The sequence below is a fragment of the Ochotona princeps genome, chromosome 20 (genome assembly GCF_030435755.1).
Source record: "Ochotona princeps isolate mOchPri1 chromosome 20, mOchPri1.hap1, whole genome shotgun sequence".
Lineage (NCBI taxonomy): Eukaryota > Metazoa > Chordata > Mammalia > Lagomorpha > Ochotonidae > Ochotona > Ochotona princeps.
The window spans coordinates 33,888,992-33,909,030 of NC_080851.1; the positions used below are offsets into that span (position 1 = coordinate 33,888,992).

Below are 20,039 nucleotides of genomic sequence, written 5' to 3' on the forward strand. Positions count from 1 at the left end.
GGAAGCTTCCTCTTGGTCTACATGAGTTGCAGGGGCCCACAGACCTGGGCCATCATCTGTTTTTCCAGGCACCTTAAAAGGGAACTGGGTTGGAAGTGGATTAGTTGGGATTCAAACCAGCACCCACAGGGATGCTTGCATTGCAGGCAGCTGCTTTACCTGCCCTGCCACAGTGCTGGTCTTGCATTTTCCTTTGGTACTCTGGTTGCTGTTGCTTTCTGGCTGTGTTGATGTCCTCCCCTCCCCCTGCCCCTTCTGTCTTTTGAATTCCTCTTTATGCTTGTAGAGCAGCGGTGTGTATTCTTTTTTTTTTTTTTTTATTGTTAATTATTTTGCATTATGTGACAGTTTCATAGGCTCTGGGAATCCCCCCCTCCCTCCCCCTCCCCTCCCTCCCCCTCCCCTCCCCCCAGTGGATTCCTCCACCTTGATGCAGTATTACAGTTCAAATTCAATCAAGATTCTTTCATTGCAAACGTATACCAAGCATAGAGTCCAGCTACTTATTGTCCAGATGGGTTGAATAGTTTCTTGGGGAGACCTTTTCTGGTCTGAAGTTTGAGCTGGCAGAATATCATCACAGTCAATTAAGAGTCCCAATATAACATCAACAGCAATTTGCAATGTTATGGAATTGACATGGTTTTGAGTAACCAGTGTATTAAAAAGAAAAAAAAAAAAAAAGGAAAACAAGTCCTAGCTACCACCTATGATTAGCTCATTGACATTTCAATTTTAGTTCATATACAGGACCGGCTGCTCTATACCTTAAAATGGCCATAAGGCACCATTCAGCTGTTTCGTGTCCATTTCATCTTAGTATTTAGCCAGTTGTTGTGTTGAAGTAAAATTTTGCTGATCTTGGCAGATTTTAGGATAATCCAGACTGGCTTGTAACTCTAACAAGATATATGTCAACATTTTAGGTGCAGAACATTTTTTTTTTTTTGGGGGGGGGGTGTGCAGGAAAATCCTCAACACCATGGTGAGGAGTAAAACTAATCTTTGTGACCCACCCAGCGAGGCATGAGCCAATCCATGCCAGCTCTTTCCTGTCAGATTTCAAGTTCTACTTTCTGTTGTTTATTTATTTTAGGGTTTTTTTTTTTTTTTTTTTAGGTGTGTATTCTTTAAAGGTTTTTCTCAGCTTTCACTTTTCCCTTCCTCATTTGAATGGTCACAGTGGAAAATTTAGCTTTGGCTTTTTCTGAAGCATTATTTATGGATTTTAAAGTGTTTTTCATTGTTAATTAACAGTAAATGTAGAATGGTCTGTATGTTTTCTTATTCTGTATAGCCCAGTATTTCCTTGTGTGATTGTGAGACTTTTCTGAATTTTGGTTTTTTTTTTTTTTTTGGTTAAGTTTTTATTTATTGAGATTTATTTTATAGGCAAAGAGACAGATGGAGAGAGATTGCTCATTTGTTGGCTCACTCTCCCAGAGTCTGCAGCGGCCAGTGCTGGGTCAAGTAGCAGTCTTCCTCTCCCACCGGGTGGGGTGGGGGGTGAGCAGAGACCCCGGAGGCCGAGCCGTTGGGACTCTGATGAAGGGTGGGAGCTTAGCTGCTGTGCAGGATGTCCACCCTGAATTTATTGTTTGAAAAGACCCATCACTCCTTGAAATAAATGCGAGTTGTTGAGCTTAATTTTTGGTGTAAATGTTGTCATTTACAGAGGATCAGTATCATTGTTCTGATGTTACTATTACCAGGATTTTTTGTGATCTGGGTTTATACTAACTCGGAAACATACTTTGAAAGTTATCTTAATACCTAAAATATCCTCATCAGACTATTAGAGATTTTCAATGACTTTTTTTTTTAAGATTTATTTATTTTATTACAGTCAGATATACAGAGAGGAGGAGAGACAGAAAGGAAGATCTTCCGTCCCATGATTCACTCCCCAAGTGAGCCGCAACGGGCCGGTGCTGCGCCGATCCGAAGCCGGGAACCTGGAACCTCTTCCGGGTCTCCCACGCGGGTGCAGTGTCCCAAATCCTTGGGCCGTCCTCAACTGTTTTCCCAGGCCACAAGCAGGGAGCTGGATGGGAAGTGGAGCTGCCGGGATTAGAACCGGTGCCCATATGGGATCCCGGGGCGTTCAAGGCGAGGACTTTAGCCGCTAGGCCATGCCGCCGGGCCCTTCAATGACTTTTGATGCTGGTGTCATGTTAGTACTTCTGAGTTTTCAGATTATTACAAATTTTGAATTTTACTGAATGGCTTTTAACTATTCAGGTAATGAGTGCAGTATTTTCCCTTCTGCTTTGAAAAAAAAAATACCTAAAGTAAGTATAAAATACAGATGCTTAGATTTTGAACTAAATTCAAGTTCCTTGACTTAGCTATTTCTTTATTGGTTGGTCATAGGTAATCATGGAGCATTGGTGTGAAATATCTGACTTCTGGGTCACATAAGGTTTTAGAAATCATTTGATCTGGCTCTGCCAGGGTAGCTAGAAGTGTGATTCAGTATCCAATAAACCTATAGCAGGCTAATTTTTAATAGATGACTTTGTGTATTCCCTAGATGATGTTAATATATTCACATAGCCCTTGATAGAACAAATGATTCTCTACCCATCACAGTTATGAGAATGAGACATATTTAAAGCAGCTAATGAAAGTCCTAAGTAGTAGTGAGCGCTTAGTAAATGATTGTTCTGTTTTAGAGTACTCACCTCTTTGGCCGGAGGAAGTGGTATGAGATTGGTGAGGATCCAGTGTTAAGCCTTGAGGATTTAGATTAGATAGACTTGTGTTTTGATTCTGCTGGTTGTGTATTATGGGGAAAAGCACAAGTTAACAATTAGGAATATTGGGACTAAATAAAATTTGCTATACCCCCTAAATAAGTGGGGGATAAAGTTTTTGTAACTGAATATGGCCTTTCAAAAATTTCTTTTCAAGATTTATTTATTTTTATTGGAATGTCAGATATACAGAGAGGAGGCGAGATAGAGAGGAAGATCTTCCGTCCGATGATTCACTCCCCAAGTGAGCGCAATGGCCGGTGCTGCGCTGACCCAAAGCCAGGAACCAGGAACCAGGAACCTCCTCTATGTCTCCCACATGGGTACAGGGTCCCAAAGCTTTGGGTCATCTTTAACTGCTCTCCCAGGCCACAGGCAGGGAGCTGGATGGGAAGCAGGGCCACCTAAACCAGAACCGGTACCCACATGGGATCCTGGCTTGTTCAAGGTGAAGACTTTAGCTGCGAGGCCACTGCGCTGGGTCCAAAAATCTTGTTTTTCTTTGGGGGATAGAGAGCAAGCAAAAGCTAGTGCTGCTGTTGACCATGTCTGGACACACAGTCTGCATGTCCTTAGGATGGGAGAAACCAGCTACTTGCACCGTCACTGTTGCTTCCTGGGTGTGTCCTGGCCACATACGGAACCGAGGCACTTTGGTGTGGGAGGCGGATAACCTCACTGCTAGGCCAGCGCCCACTCGCAGAAAGGGACTGTTCTATCTTGCTTGGCGCCAGTGAATTGCTTTGATCAACATTTTTTGTGCTTTAGAGAAGGATCTTGTGCAAGTGGAAGTTTTCTGTTGTATAAACTAAATTTATTCATTCTAATTCAGTTATAAGAAGTTAAGATGGATTTCTAAGTAATGGTTTCTTTTTTTTTAAAGATTTATTTATTTTTGTTGGAAAGGCAGATTTCCAGAGAGGAGAGACAGAGGTAAAGATTTTTCCATTTTCTGGTTCACTTACTTCCCAAATGGCTACAATAGCCAAAGCTAAGCTGATCTGAAGCCAGGAGCCAGGAACTTCTGGGTCTCCTACATAGGTGTAGGGTTCTAAGACATTGGGCCATCCTCCACTGCTTTCCCGGGTGTAAGCAGGGCGCTGGATGGGAAATGGAGCAGCTGGAACATGAACCAGAGCCCATGTAAGATGCTCGTGCGTGGAGGTGGAAGGTTAGTCAGTACACAGGCCCCAGCAGTTTACTCTCCATGGGAGACAGTGATAGAGGATGACCTTGATGTTTGAGCACATTAAGTGCTGTCACGTGGCCCAGATAAAGGGAAGTAATTAATAGGAAGATTTTAGGTTAAGAGTGTTAGACACAGTATTGCCCTGTGCATTTTACTTTATTTTAACATGTTGTCATGACAGGGGATCTAAGGAAAATGGTATTGGACGTGTCATCTTTAAATTTCTTTTTTGATATTTTCGTTCATGCTTTGGAAAATATAGTTGGGTAATACTCCTTTTCAATTAAAACAGAAACGTTTTAATTTTAGTTTCTGTTTGAATTGAACACAGTGACCCAGAACCTGCACCAACATTCAAGAGTTTTCAAAGAAATGGTTTCAGTACAATTTTAAAATTCATTGTCGTTTTTTTTTTTTAATATATGTGTTTATTTGAAAGTAAGTTACAGAAAGAGTAAAGGAAAGCGCTTATGATCAGGGAATCCATTTTCCACTTTCCGGCTCACTCCCCAATACCTGTAGCAGTTGAGGCTGGGCCAGGTGGTGGCAGGAGCTCTCTCTGGTCTTCGTGTGGATGGGAGGTGCCACTTTCTGGCTCACTCCCCAATACCTGTAACAGTTGAGGCTGGGCCAGGTGGTGGCAGGAGCCCTGTCCGGTCTCCGTGTGGATGGGAGGTGCCACTTTTGCAAGTGACAGCTTGACATGGTGTACCATGATGCTCGTCCCACTAAATGGTAATATTTTTTTATTTTCTAATAAAAATTTTCAAACAAAAATGAACCCTGAAAAGGATATTAAGACTAGCACTTGCAGACCATAATCTAGGGCAACTAATATTTGGTCGTGTTTTCTTTGTTTCTAACTGTGTGTTATTTTTGTTATAGTTCAGACTTGTTAATGTAAAATGCAGATAGTATATCACTTAGCATGAACATACTTTTATGAAATTCCCAGGAATAAGGATTTTTTCAATATAACAATAGCATGATTGTAATATAATAGATTTATTAGTAAATACCGTTATCATGTAATATTTAGATTTTGTTAGTTTGAATCAGGATATCATGCAGTAGTGTGATTTCTGTGTCTGTTTAATCCAGAATTATTTACCTGCTTTTCTTTTTTTTTTTTCTTTTTGGCTGCCACTCTCTCCTTTTTGATTGTTTTAAAATATTTGTTTTATTTTAAAGACAGCGTGATAGAGAGTAAGAGAGAGACATATCTTCTGTCCTTTGTTTCGCTTCCCAGATGGCTGCCACAGCCAGGATTGTACAACTTCATCCTGGCCTTTCATGTGCATTTCGGGAACCCAGGAGTGTGGCCATCAGCTGCTGCCTCCCCAGGGTTTTTAGTAGCAGGCTGGCTCAGAAAAAGGGGACCTGGAACTCCGCACTGTGAGTGGATGTTGCTGGCTGCGCCTTAGCTCGTTGTGCCACAACCTGACCCCTCTCCTCTTCTCATTTTTATTCTCTGCATTTTATTTATTTATTTTTTTCTTCGTAGTCCTTTTCTTTTTTCTTTACTGTGTCTCCTGTCTGCTTGTTTTCTCCCTTTCCATCATTTTAGGGAATTGTCTCAGTGTCGCAAGGTGCGGTGCGGCATCTCTGGTCCATATAGCTCTTCTCCCCTGAGTTGCAATACCCCTAAACCTTTCTTTATGTTGCCAGGTGTACTTTAGAGGTAAGATTGCTCATGGCCCATGAACACTACAACAAAATAGCACCTTAATTCTGAAAATTATTTTGGTCATGTTTTATCTCATATCAACTTGTTCCCTTGCTTTGTGTTTGTCCTTTAGCCACCTTGTTGTATGTCACTTCTTGCTTGTTCAAACTAGTAGCTTGCAAAATGGCCATATTGAGGTGTAATCCACGTGTCATATGAGTGCAGTTCTCTTCAAATGTGAAATCAGTAGCTTTTGTTATGTTTGAAATTACGCATCCCTTATCATGATAAGTTATGGAACTTGTGACCTTAAAGTCAGTCTTCACTGCCTGAGTCTGCCTCCTCAGCACCTACGCAGTCACAAATCTGTCTCCAGGGATTTGTAGTGGAAGGACTGTATGAATGGAGGGTCTTTGTGACATATCTTTAGGGTACATATCGTAGCATATATGTGAATTTTAGATATCTTTTTATTGCTGAATAATATTCCATCGTATAAATATCCTACTTTTCTTTTATCCTTTCATTAGTTTATGGAGACTGATGAATTTTCACAACCTTTGGCTGTTGTAAATATTGTCTCCGTGAACATCTGAATTAGTTTTGGGTGGATTATGTTTTCCTTTCTGTGGATATATACTGAGGAGTGGAATTGTTGGGTCTTGTGGCAAGTTTGTTGAGTCCTTCCAGGAACTGCAAGGTGCTTTGAGAAGTGGCAGCCCCACTGGCACAGCAGGAGGGCTCTGCAAGGCACCTGCCAAGTGCTCACGGGAGTACACGTTGTTCGGTTGCGTTGACCCACCAACTTTTGAAGTCCTTTCATAGTTTCTTCATATCCTGCAGGACCTGTGAAGAGGTCTTTTGAATTGTAGTAGGCCTAGTGAGAAGTGGTATCTCATGGTGGTTTGCGTTTGCATCTCCCTGATGTCCAGTGTTTTTGAGCAGCTTTTTATGTACTTTTGAGCATTCGCGTGTCTTGTGCAGATTCTCATGCCCCTGTTTAGTTGGGTTATTCCTCTATTTAGTTTTATGAGTTCTTTGTATTTTATAATTAGGAGTCTGTTGTCATATACATGCTTTGCAGATAAGAAAAAAAAACATTTTCTGGCTTGGCTTTTTGTTTTCTTATTGGTATCATTTACAGCATAAACTTTGCTGACTTTTATGTCTCCTGTTTTGTTATTTGTGCTTTTGATGTCAAAAGGTAATTATTTAAATTTGGTGTTGAATTTTTGAGATTTTAGCTTCTTTAATAGTGTGTCACATTCAAAGGATAAGAGAAAGGATAAAGTTAAGGCTGAAATGAACTTTCCCAGACTTGAATTTCCATGGCATCTCTCAATAGTGTTTTACCCAGATGCTTGTCTCTAAAGGACTTTGCTAAGGATTTGAAGGTGTGTGTTCTGCCTTGGAAACTAAGAGCGTAGTTACCTAAAGTTCTGCTGTCTTCTTTTATAGCCCTGCCTGTGTAAGTGTTCTTCATGGTCAGCACAAACCTCAAGGAAATGAATCCTCCAAAAGCAGGGACCGTGCTTGCAGTGCCCCTTTGCTGCCCCTGCAATCTGTCACTGCTCCCTGCCCTGAGATCATGGGATCCTTCTGACTCCCTGGGTGTTAACGTTGGCATTTCGACACTGGACTGCTCTGTTTAGCAGTATGCCAAATCCTATTTGACACAGGCCTCTCTGAGTGTGAGAGAGAGAGGGCTCAGAGACACAGTAGTCAATGTTAGGATATTGTTTATCCTAATGGTGCAGGGGCAGTGGGTTGCTGGTGGTCAGTACCTTCTCCTTATTAGATTAGCACTCAGTTTCCCTACAGGCTGGCCAAAACACAAGTCTTTCATAGGTTTATCACCACCTTTACCGGGCAGTTGGCCAGTTCAGAGTGTTGGAGTTCCCATGCATCTCATACAGCTCCAAGGGAAAGTATGCCCAGCCTTGGCAGGACCAAAAGCCTTGTACCTGCTCCCAGCTTGCTGCACTCCCTGCTTGCTGTGACTGACTTAATTCCTAGGCCTACACATGCTACACTAGGAGGGATTTCTGCTCGTTCCCCCTTCATCACTCATATTCCTTGCAAGACTCTGTTGCATTATCTTTTAGTATGCCCATTTTTATTTGAAGTCATCATGGGAAGCAATTATAGTAAACTTTCTAATATCTTTCCTGTAAAAATTTTGCTGAAGACCTTAGCTAGCATCCTACACATTGTCTTTCAGAGAAGTTACATATTATAGTATGATTTAAAAATATAGAGGTGGACATTAGCTGTGGTGGTTAGTTCACCATGTGGGACAACCCACATCCCATATCAGCATCCCTGGGCTCAAGTTCTGGGTCTGCTTCACATTCCACCTGCCTGCTAGTCACCCAGGAAGGCAGCTGTTGATGGCTCATGTACTTGGGTCCCTACCGCCTGAGACTGAGTACCTGGCTTTGGCTTTTGTAGACAGTTGGGAGAATGAACCAACAGATGGAAGATTCCCTCCCTTTAAAATACAATGAAAATAATTTTTAAAATAGTAATGAAATAAAAATTCAGTGCTACAGATACAGATTGTTGGTTAATTGGATTGACTTTTTATGTTTGTTCCACACCTATTTCGCGAGTACCTGGGCCTAGAAATTGTATCTTCTGACCCAGTGTTTTTGGTTTGTTTTTATTCTTTCGGAAAAGTGAGATAACATTGATGCCCTGTAGTAACCGTTTTGAAAAGAATGGTTTATTCAAGTTGAAAATACAATGTTGTGCAGTCACCAAATCTTTTCATCTCTCTAAAAGGAGGGCTAGTATTCATTGTTTGCCCCTATTTTTTCTTTACCCTTTGGCCACCACCAATTTGAGGTCTGTCTGCATGGTTTTAATTAATTATGGATACTGCACATATATTATTCCTGTCTTGAGCTTCGGGGGATGCATGCTAAGGTTCCCCACCCTGTTTTCTCTGGGAGTGCTTTAACCTGTGCATAGTGTGGAATCCTGTACATACTATGCTTGTTGCTATATATGTGTTGGTAAATTAAGTTCAGTAAGAGATGAAAGACAATAATTACTAATAAAGTAGAGCAGTTACAGCAACACACCGTAATAAAATCATGCGAACCGAGGTATCTTACTGTACTCTATTCATGCTCTTTATGATTAGAGATACAGTGGCTACGTGTGATAAATGAGGTGGATAATAGAGGCATTGAGACAAAGGAATACAGGATAGAACAGATACCTGCTACAGTCACCTAGGTGGCTCCACAGTGAAAAACGTGGCGTAGTGCATACTTCACGGTCATGCCTGCCAACGGACAACTGGCCTGCTAGGTGGGGTGGATCAGGAGGCTGCTCAGAGGAATACTCAGCTTGAAACTTAAGACTTCTTTATTTCTGGAATTTTCCATTCAATATTTTCAAGCTGCAGTTTACCAGGTAACTAAAAACATGGAAAGTGAAACTGAAGAAGGGAAGCTGCTGTAAATGGAATTCTAGTCTGTGGTGTTTTGTATTTGGCCTCTGGACTTAGTGTAGTGTTTCCAGGCTCATTCACTTCTATCAGTACTTCATTCCTTTTTTATGACTGAATGATACTCCAATGAATAGAAACACCGCAGTTTGTATATCTAATTTGTTGATGGAAATTTAGGCTGTTTGCATCTTTTACTTGTGAATAGTGCTGTTGTTAACATGTGTGTACATGTTTGAGTACCTGTTTTCAGTATTTTTGGCTATGCACACCTTGGAATGGAATTTCTTGGTCATATGGTAATTCTATGTTTAACTTTTTTAGGAACCACCAACTGTTTTACACAGTGGCTGCACCATTTTACATAGCCCCAGTTTGTTTTTGTTTGCCCTCTATCATGCTGAGATCATGCTGACTTGAGAAAGAAAATGAGCCAAAGATCAGTCTTTTTTAAGGTATGAATCTTACTTGGTACATATTTTGCAATAGATTTTTTAGCCAGTATCTTTTTTTCAAGTAATCTCTTGAATTTTGTTTTGTTTGTTCCTTCTTCATTTGTTTTCCTTCATAGTTCTTAATGTTGTTAGAATCTAGGAATGATTTTGAGGCTGAAGTAAATGCCTGTTATACAAAATGAAAAAAAAAGGATAAATAGCTTTTGAAATAGTTTCAGTTACTTTCAAGGAGTTACTTAGAGTTACTTAAGTGAGGCATCAGCTGATGATATTTTGGCAGTTTATATCTGAGGCTGTCCTGTGTTTACTAAAAGAATTTCTTGTGTAACACTTAATAGTAGGATGAAAATGTAAAGTAAATGGTTAAAATAGGTTAAATGGAAGTCTGATCTCTTCTGTTTTTGAGCTAAGACTGATTTTGATTGAGTTTGAACTAAATGATGACCCATCATGGAAGGTTGACCCCCCCCTTTTTTTAGCATTTCATTTTTTTATTTGACTTTAATGAAAATGAGCCTCAAATTTTGCCAAGAAAATAGTTCAGAGTCATTGAAAATGACTGGAAAGCTTACTTAAGCTGTCAAGAATTGACAGTGTTTCTGTTAACCAGCTAGTTTATTGAATATGATTTTATTTTGCTTCATTTGACCAGGGCTTGTTACTTGCTGCCAGGTGACAGCTCTAAAGAGCCGGGAGTGCAATGACGATGTTAGGACATTCTGGAGTGCCTAAGACTCATAGTCCCGTAGTTGTTTTTGCCAAAATAGAGACCAGAAATGGCTGAGTCGCATATTTATTATGTGCTGTAATTTAATTTTTATTAATAAAAATACACTGTAGAAATACATGGAAATATGTTTATGATGACTAATATCTAAGCGTTTGTAAAAATTGTGGTTTGATGAAATAACTTTCTGAAAAGTAAAAGATTTGGTAATATATTCACATAAAATATTGAACACACGTAGGGCTGATCGGCAGGACGATGGAGGGATGGAAGGAGGGAGAGAGAGAGAGAGAGAGAGAGAGAAAATGAGAGGGAAAGAGATGTCGAGATCTTCCACCTGCTGTTTCACTCCTCCAGGTGACTGCAACAGCTAGTGCTTAGTCAGGCGAAAGTTAGGAAAGGACTTTTGTCTGGGGATTCAGGGCCCCAAGCACTTGGGCCGTCTTCCACTGCTTTCCCAGGTGTATTAGTGGGCAGCTGGATTGGAAGTGAGTGGCTGGGACTCCAACTGGCATCCATATGGGATGCCGGAGTGGCTTAGCTTGTTATGCCTTAGCATCAGCTCCAGAAAAGGCTCTTAGCAGGTGCTTTGCATAAGATGTAGCCATATATGGGGTGTTATCGAGAAAAAAAAATCCAAAGATCATTGTTCATAACTTTAGTGTTAGAAGATATGCACCTATTTGTAGATTTGTGAAATACATGAAAAGTATTGTGTTTTTTCCTTTTTTTAAACTGTGTGTATGATACAGATCTATCTTCTGCTTTATCTTGTGGCCCTGCCCGCATTAAACTTTCATCAGTCCTTGTGTTGGTGGTATACCAGTTTGGTTGATACTTGCTTCCTGTTTCCTCGCTGGTTTGCCTCTGTGATAGTGAAATAATAATCCTAAGATAAGTTGTGATTGGTGAGATCTGAGTCTGAACTTACTGTTTGCTGCCTGTGTTATTAAACTGGCTGTGGAGATCCAAACTTGTCACTGTGGCTTAGTGTGTTAAGGGCCGTTCGTATGGTCCACACTGCTGTCATGTCTGCCTACGGAGTCCCTCATAAAATGCCTTCAGATATGGAAAGTGGACAGGCCTTTTTGAGTAGTTCAAGAGGGGGACAGGTCAAATGAGTATGTTAAAATCCAATTTCTTATTTTTACATACATACTCTACTATTTTTGTTTCCAGTACTGCTTTTTGATTTTTCAGTGGCCTTAATAATGACCTCAGTAGCCAAATAATTTACATAAGACCCAGCCAAAGAATCTTCAGAAGGAAGCATGCTTATGTTTCAGATTTAGATCCTTCTTGGCTTTAAAAAATCAGCAGGAGTTCTCGAAAGAGTTGCTTTAAGAGCGTATCATTGAATTTGTGTGTGCATACACATGTATACCATATACCATCCCAAGTTAATTTTTTAAACTGTTCAGTCATATGAAATCTACAGTGAATAAACAAGTTGCGAGATAGTTTGCTAGAGTTTACATGCTGTCATGGAGCAGAGCCAGGTGTGGAAATTAGAGTTCTTGAATGCTTCTGTGTTAGCTACAGAGTGCATGGTGACTAAAAAACAGAAAGACTTATCTATTGCTGCCATTTGCTTCATCTTGTTTGTTTCCAGTTGGGATTCGTGGCAAAGGGGACCCTTGGAAGTAAACTGGAACACAGCTGCTCTTACTGGAACTGAAATGCTGCCCAGGCTTCCCTTCTTTCCACACGCCTCGGTATCCGCAGGGTCTGAACTTGGCTTTTCAGCGTACTCCGCGTTGTTTCCAGTGCTTCTCTGTACTCGCTTCTTGACTTAGTGACCTGTGTGTCCCCTGGAAGTGACTGTACCAGCTCCAGAATAGCTTTCCACATTTTCCCACTGACTGGCAGTAGTTTATAACTTTTTGCATTCTTGAAAAAGTCTGTTTCAGATCCCTGTTGGTCCAGGGTCTCCCAATAGTATATTTATTAGCTGCCTCTGTGTTTGGTAACAGCTGTCCTAAACCAGCTGAGAGTTGGAGAAAGGGAAACTAGATAGGATAACGTGATCCTCAGGGCTGTGTATAGGGGCTTGTATACAGGAAACATACATGTTTATTATTTATTATTATAACAATTACTGGTTGACTAGTTTGTTTACAATGATGAAGTATGTCCTATTCCTTGCATCTCTGCGTTGTTCAGTTCGTTAGTTGTAATTGAATTGTCTTACTTCAGGTCCCCTGTTCTCAGCCTACCTGTATTCTGGTTATCCTTTGAGAACCTCATTCCAGCTGTCTTTTTTTTTTTTTTTTTCTAAAATGCTTCTTTTGATTCATTCCCTCCCTCCTTTGCAACCTCGTCAGAAGATACGCTCCTCACTAGTGTCTCATGATTATTGATGGGTTGCTGTGATTTTATTGTATTTTGGTATCATATGTGTTGTCTTTTGATGCAAAACTGTGAGCTTCTTGAAGCCATCAACTCTTTGCCTTTGAAATAGCAGAGCTTTGCTATTGTGGGGACATTGTAGACATCGTAGAGGGCAGCTTTCAGATAAGAAGAGGTCGATAACCATTCCCAAGTACTGTGGAATTTGAAGCAGCATTCTCTGGGAAGAGGGTGCAAAGACTGAGGGAAGGCGTGCCTCAAAGGAGCTTACTTGATTCTTACTATTTTATTTTTAAAAGTTTTAAAAGTTTTTTTTTTTTTCATTCGAAAGGCATGCTTAAAGAGAGGAAGACAGAAAGATCTTCCATCCGATGGTTTACTCTCCTAATAGTTGCAATGGTCAGATCTGAGCTGATTTGGAGCCAGGAGCCGAGGTGTGTTGCTTGTTGGGCGAGGATTAGGCAATTCAACCATCATTCTGGTCTCAGGTTCTCTTAATATTTTTAAAATTCATTAGAGAGAGAGAGAGAGAGAAAGATAATTCGCATCAGCACCACCCCCCACCCCCCGCCACTTACTTTGCTCTGGAAATGCCTGCAATGTTTGGGCCCTGAGCCTGGCGCCAGATGTGCAAACTAGGTCTCTTACTTGTCTGGCTTGGGTGACAGGAACCAAGCTCCTTACTCCATCAGCACTGCCTGCTAGAGTCTGTCTTAGCAGGAGGCTAGAGTCAGAAGCCAGAGTCTAGGGAGCAAGTGTCCTACCCAGAGGCCAAAGAAACAAGGTGATAGAGGTATTTGGGGTATGTAATGAATTGGATTTTGGGCATAACGAATGTGGATACCCAGGAGAATTTCAAGCAGTTTTCTATATATATACATACTGTAATATATACTGTACATGTTCTCTATATGTATACTGTAACATACAGTAGCAGCAGATTTGTGATGTCAGTTACTGCCTGTGTTAAGATGAGGGATTATAAAAACTGTGAAATGAATCTAAATTTTGGAAAGGCAGATTTACAGAGAGAATGAGATACAGAGAGGGATCTTCCATCTGCTGATTCACTTCCTAAGTGACGCCAGAGCTGAGCTGATCCAAAGCCAGGAGCCAGGAGCCTCTTCAGGGTCTCCCATGTGGGTATAGAGTCCCAAAGCACTGGACCATCCTCCACTGCTTTCCCAGGCTATAAGCAGGGAGCTGAATGGCAAGTGGAGCAACTGGGGCACCAGCCAGTGCCCATATTGGATCCCTGGTCATTGCAAGGCGAGGATTTAGCCACGAAGCCATTGTACTGGACCCCTAAATGGTTAATTTTAACATCATGTGAGACTAGGTTTTCTTACTGAAAATTGAATGAGTTTGAAAAGTTTGAGGTTTTGTGGGGGGGCATAGCTGATTGTTCCAGCTCATTCTAATTGATGGCTGATGCCATGTGGATGCCATTGTCCTTTTTCATATAATCACTGTGATTATTCATAGTTATTTGTGATAAATGCTTTTTGGAAATTTCTAAAGAGTATATTTATTTATACCACACAACTGGTACAAGCAGAATAAGGGTACTAGCCTTATTTTATTACCATTTATGAATGAATTTTAAAAATATGTCTAGACATCAAAGAGTGTTGGTCTTAACTTTGGGAATCAAATAAATTCTCCCCTCAGTTCTGCTCCTGCACAGTGGGTCTCAGAGCACTTGCCTTGTGGGATACCTTTTTCTTAATTTATTTTTTAATATTTATTTGAAAGAGTTGGAGAGAGAGAGATAAAGAAAAAAGAGAGGAGAGGGAGATGGAGAGAGACCATGTGTGCGTCCATTTCCTAAATTGCTGCAGTGGCCAAGATTGGACTACTATGAAACCTCTGGAGCTTTCTCCTGGCCTCCCATGTTGGTGAAGGGGCCAAGCACTTCCGCCATGGATTTTTGCTTTCCCAGGACCGTATCAGGAAGCTGGATGGGAAATGGAGCTGCCTGGATGAGAAGCAGCACCTTTTTGGGATATGATATTGAAGGCGGTGGCTGTGCGTACTATGCCACAATTCCAGCCCCTTGTGGGGTACTCTCAAAGACCCTAAATAAATGCTAGGGGAGTTTTTGTTTTTGAAAATTACCAAAACTCTAATGTACAAAAGTCAGCAATTGGTTCTTGGGTGACACCATTTTGAGGAAATGAATTATGAAGAAAAGAGTTTCATTGTACTATACAACTACCTTTTAAAGACAAAGGAATAGGGCCCAGCAGCGTGGTCTAGCGGCTAAAGTCCTCGCCTTGAACACGCTGGGATCCCATATGGGCGCCGATTCTAATCCCGGCAGCTCCACTTCCCATCCAGCTCCCTGCTTGTGGCCTGGGAAAGCAGTTGAGGACGGCCCAAGGCTTTGGGACACTGCACCTGCGTGGGAGACCCGGAAGAGGTTCCAGGTTCCCGGCTTCGGATCGGCGCAGCACCGGCCCGTTGCGGCTCACTTGGGGAGTGAATCATGGGACGGAAGATCTTCCTATCTGTTTCTCCTCCTCTCTGTATATCTGACTTTGTAATAAAAATAAATAAATCTTTAAAAAAAAAGACAAAGGAATAGTTTAAGCTCTTGGAGCTTCTGTATTTTTCTGTATTCTCCAAACACTGCAATCTTTATTTTGGTGTTTATGACCTTTATGATAGTTACTTTTGTTTTACCTTTGCAGTTTGTAAGCATATTGGGAATAGAAATGAATTCACCTTTGCGTCATTAAGGCCTAATTAATAATAGAATCAGTGTAAACTCATGAAATAATTGGAAGACAGCATTTTTTGGAAGATACTTTATTTATTTATTTTTTGAAGAGTTTAAGAGAGAAGGAGAGTCACACAGAGAGAAATCTTCCTTCCTCTGGTTCCCTCCCCAGATGGTTGCAGTGCCTGGAGCTGAGCCGTTCTGAAGCCAGGAGCTTCTTCTGGATGGATGTGGGGGCCAAAGTACTAGAACCAGCCTCTACTTGAGCCATCCTCTATCCAGGCAGTAGGCAGGGAGTTGGGTTGAAATTAGGGCATCTGGGCCATGAGCTGATGTCCATATGGAATGCTGGTGCCTACCTGCTCTTTCATGGCACCTGCCCCAAAGGATCATAATTAAAAAAAATAAGTATTATACAGACCGCACATAACATAATTATCAGACTACTTAGTTTTATATTTAAAACTATCTTTTTCTTAATTGAACAGCCATGTGTATGTTGCTCCAATATTAACAGTCATTTGAAACTTAAAAAGTTGTATTTATTTCAGTGATACAGAGATGGAGAGACATTTCTTATCTGTTTATTCATTTCCAAAATACCTGCAACATATTGGGACTGGGATAGGTCTAAGCCAGGAGCTAGGAACTCAGTCCACAGCCCCCATGTGACTGTAGAAGTCCAAACAGCCTTGTCAGCCCCTGCTGCCCTCCTGGGTGGGCATTAAAGGGAACTGCAGTCAGGAACCAGGACTCCATCCCCAGCCCTTCTGTAGGGGATGGTGGTGTCGCAGGCAGCATCTTTACCCCTAAGCCAAACCCCTGCCCCGGATGAATTTTTTAATCCCAGGTAATATATAGGTTAGTTACAGAAATGTAACTGTGTTTATTGTCAAAGTGAAGCTTATGGTCGCTTTGGTTTTAAAAAAGATACTTAAAGAAAAATTTCAAACATTAAAAGTGGAAGAAATAGTATATTGCCGGGTTAGACATTTATCCAGTCCTAGCCAATTATACATAATTTATGTATTTCCGACAGCAGTCCATCGGTAAATACTTCATAATACAGCTCTAAAATACAGAATTCTTGTTACCAAACATAACCCTCATACCAGCTAAAAAAAAAGAAACTTTTAAAAATCCACCTGCTGGTTTGCTCCCCAGATTCTCCTACCATCCAGGTCTCCCACGTGGGTAGCAGGAACCCAAGTAACTGTGCCATCCTCTGAGCCTGCCAGGCACACCCACAGGAAGCTGGATCTGCGACCTCAGTTCGCCGGGTCTGGAACCAGCAGTGTATGCCAGATTTGGAGCTTGCACGCCTTGCCTTAGCGTGCTGCTCCGCAGCACCTGCCTCCAGTGATGTGTTCAGATCAGAAGTATTTCCCCCCTTCTTGCCCTTTCTGTTATCACTTTCCTCTCCCCTGTCTCGGTGTATTTTTGTGAAAATTACTTTGAAAAGGTCTGCATTTTACAGTTTTAATCCACAAGTTCCTCTGTGCCCTCTTCTTCCTAGTCTGTTTTCCCTCGAAATTTGTTGAAAGAACTGAACTTTTTACCCATAAGTTTCAAAATCTGAGTTTTGCTTGTTCATTTCCGTGACGTAGTGTAACGCTTTCCATCTTCTGCATTTCCTAAGTCAGATGTGGCTTTTTTTCCTTTCTTTCTTTCATTCTTCAGAATTCTTTTGTAGATGATAATGTTAATTTCTAATTCCGTTCGTATTTCTTTTTGTATGGACTATTAGTAATTTAAGGACAAACAGATTTTTCATCGCTGATTACACTGATAAGTGTTAAATTCTTTACTACATTTCAAAATCATGAGTTGATTATATAACCCTCTTCAAGGGTTATTAATGGAACCCAAAAAATGTCTTTCTGGTCTCTTAAACCCTGGAGGCCTTGCAGTGTGTGGCGTTCATTCTTCTGCCAGCTGGCGTCTCCAGGTTGTCACGAGCCCTCCACTGACTGTCCTGAGCAGGGTGGTCACTGCCTGGCATTCTGAGCTTATCTGAAATGGGTTTCTTGCCCCTGACTCAGAATCCACCACTGCTCCTGGTGGATGTCTTCTTTGATGTTGTGGAATGAATAGCTATGGTAGTTTTTACTGAAAGATAAAATATTTGTGATTTTTTTGTGTGTGTGTTTTTGTTTTGTTGCTTGTTCTTATAGTGTATCATGCTGGGTATCCAGAATCAATGCTTTCTGTGTTGTAAAAATCACTTGAAGTAGTTTGCATGACTTATATTTTGTTAGTAAATGCAGTTGAATAGTTTTATAGTAATGTACAATACTTCAACTGCTACAAAATCATCTACAAAGGAATTATTTTTATTTGAGAGACAGAAGCAGAGCAAGTTCCTATTCAGTAATTTATTCCACAAATGTCTTAGCAGGTAGAGGGTGGGTGGGGTAGGCAAGTCACCTGGAGCTGAGAGCTCATTGCAAGTCTCTCCATAAACACAGCTGCCTGTGTCCCCGCTTGGGCCTGCAAGCATCTGCAGCAGCAGGGGATGGAGTCAGCTGGAGCTGGAGCTGGAGCTCTGTGTTGCTGCATGTCAAGCCCATGCTGTCTGCCTAGCTGTCTTGGTTGTTCTCCCTTAGAGTTTCTGTGTAACATTCAAAAAGTAGCACATGTATTCATTTTTGTAAATCTTTCTTAGATGAATGATAGCTATTCATACTTAACTAGTATGTAACTAGATTTAAGAAAAATAATTGAAGTAATTAAACTGGCACAATTTGTTAAAAATCAATAGAATGACTGTTTCCTTGTATCTAGATTCTGTTCACAGCTCACATAATTAAAAATAACTTTAAAAAAAATTTGTTGTCATTTGAAAGACAGAGAGAAAGAGACAGAAAAACATCTTCCATCTGCTGGTTCACTGCTCACTCCTCAGATGGCTACAATGGCTGGCATTAGGCTGGTCTGAAGAAGCCAGGAGCCAGGAAATTGTTTTAGTTCCCACATGGGTGCAGGGCTCAAGCACACAGGCCATCTTTCACAGCAGTCCAAGGCACATTATTAGCAGGGAGCTGGATGAGAAGTGAAGTAGGTGGGTCTTGAACCAGCACTCATGTGAGTTACTGATGCTGCAGGTAGAGGCTTAACCTATGGAACCAACCCCTAAATATTTTTATTTTTATGTTTATTTGGAAGGTAGTAAGAGCACAAGACTCTTCTATCCATGGTTCATTCTACAAATTCCTGCAGCTGCTGTCGCTGGGCCAGTTGGAAGGCAGGCTTCAGGAGCTTAGTCTCTCTCACAAGGGTGGCAGATGCCATGGTACTTGATCCTGCTACCTTCTGCAGTACATGTAAGCAGGAAGGTGGAGTTGGAGGTGGAACTAAGACTCAGAACTACACACTCTGGAATGGGATGTGGGCTTCCTGGGTGACATCGTGCACAGTGTGCCAAGTATCTGCCTCTGGAATCAAGTTTACGTGTTAGTGTGCAGTGGTATGTTGTCTTTCATAGCTAGTGGTTTAATGATAATAAAATAAATGAGTGTTTGGCATAGCGGTTACAGTGCCACATTGGACACCTGCATCACTCCATGTTGAGGTGCCTGGGTTTGAGTACTGGCTATCCTGGTTCCAGCTTCCTTGCTGGCACACACTGGTGGGTAGCACCCCATGGCCCAGTCATTTGGGTCCCTGCTGCTGTGGGGGGAACCTGGATGGAGTTCGACCTCACGCGGTCCTACCTCTTGCAAGCGCTTGGGTGTCAGCCCATCAGTGGAATATCTTCTTTTGTCTGTATTTCTACTTTTCAGACAGAGTCATAAACATATACATAAGTTTAGTGATTTTGTAGAGGTTATGCAGAAAGTTAATGGCAAACTGAAATGTGTGACTTCTGTGTCTTTTCTTGGTATTAAGCTGCTTTTCCAGTCACAAGTACTGGTGACAATCAGGTGAATGTCAGTATGCCTTTACAGGTTTAATTATCATGAAATGTATCATTACTATTTTTTAAGGTTTATTTGTTTTTATTAGAAAGACATATACAGGGAGGAGAGATTGAAAGATCTTCCTTATGTTGGTTCGCTCCCCAAGTGGCTGCCATGGCTGGAGCTAAGCGGATTCAAAGCCAGGAACCAGGGACTTCTTCTGGGTTTTCCACACAGGTGTAGGATTCTAAGGCTTTGGACCATCCTCTACTGCTGTCCCAGGCAGCAAGCAGGGAGCTGAATGGAAAGCGGGGCAGTTGGGATATGATCTGGCACTGCACGGTGGAGGATTATCCAATTGAGCCATCACATTAGGTCCAGTTTTTTTTTTTAATTGTTAAACCAGGCATAATATTAGTGAGCAAACTAAATGGATCACTAAGTCAGAGACTCATAGTCCTCCAAGTAATGAGGTGATATGGGTGAGGAAATGGAGGTGTGTGGTAGTAATAAATAGTAACGCATAGGGGTGAGAGATTGCACCTCAGTCTTACTCTCGCTACTGTTGGCTGTATTTTTAAAGTACTGTATTGCTACCTTCTTGACTGCTTCCTAAGTTCTGATGAACAAATGAGGTGGCGTGTAGGATGCATGATACAGTTTCAATTTTCAGCTTTTTATGGATTTTGGAATTATGAATACGTATTTTTGGATCTTGAGATTAATTTGGGGAAATTAGAAATATATAATTGTGTTTCCTTCTAAGCAGTTCTGGTAGCTTGTTAGAAGTGAAAGATTCAGTCTCCACTCTTGCACTCT

The 20,039-nt window shown here is 41.3% G+C and overlaps 1 protein-coding gene across 4 annotated transcripts in view; it reads left to right on the forward strand.

Annotated features, from left to right (window-relative positions):
• The window catches only part of SNX13 (sorting nexin 13), a 106,494-nt gene that overhangs the window by 12,139 nt on the left and 74,316 nt on the right, over positions 1–20,039 (forward strand). The window contains exon 2 of one of the 4 annotated variants that reach the window (XM_058678321.1): positions 9,393–9,523. The exons of the other annotated variants lie outside the window; for them this stretch is intronic. Within the exon in view, the coding sequence (XP_058534304.1) occupies positions 9,497–9,523 (27 nt within the window). The 5' untranslated portion in view covers positions 9,393–9,496. The remainder of the gene's footprint in view (positions 1–9,392; positions 9,524–20,039) is intronic. 4 annotated transcript variants of the gene reach the window in all.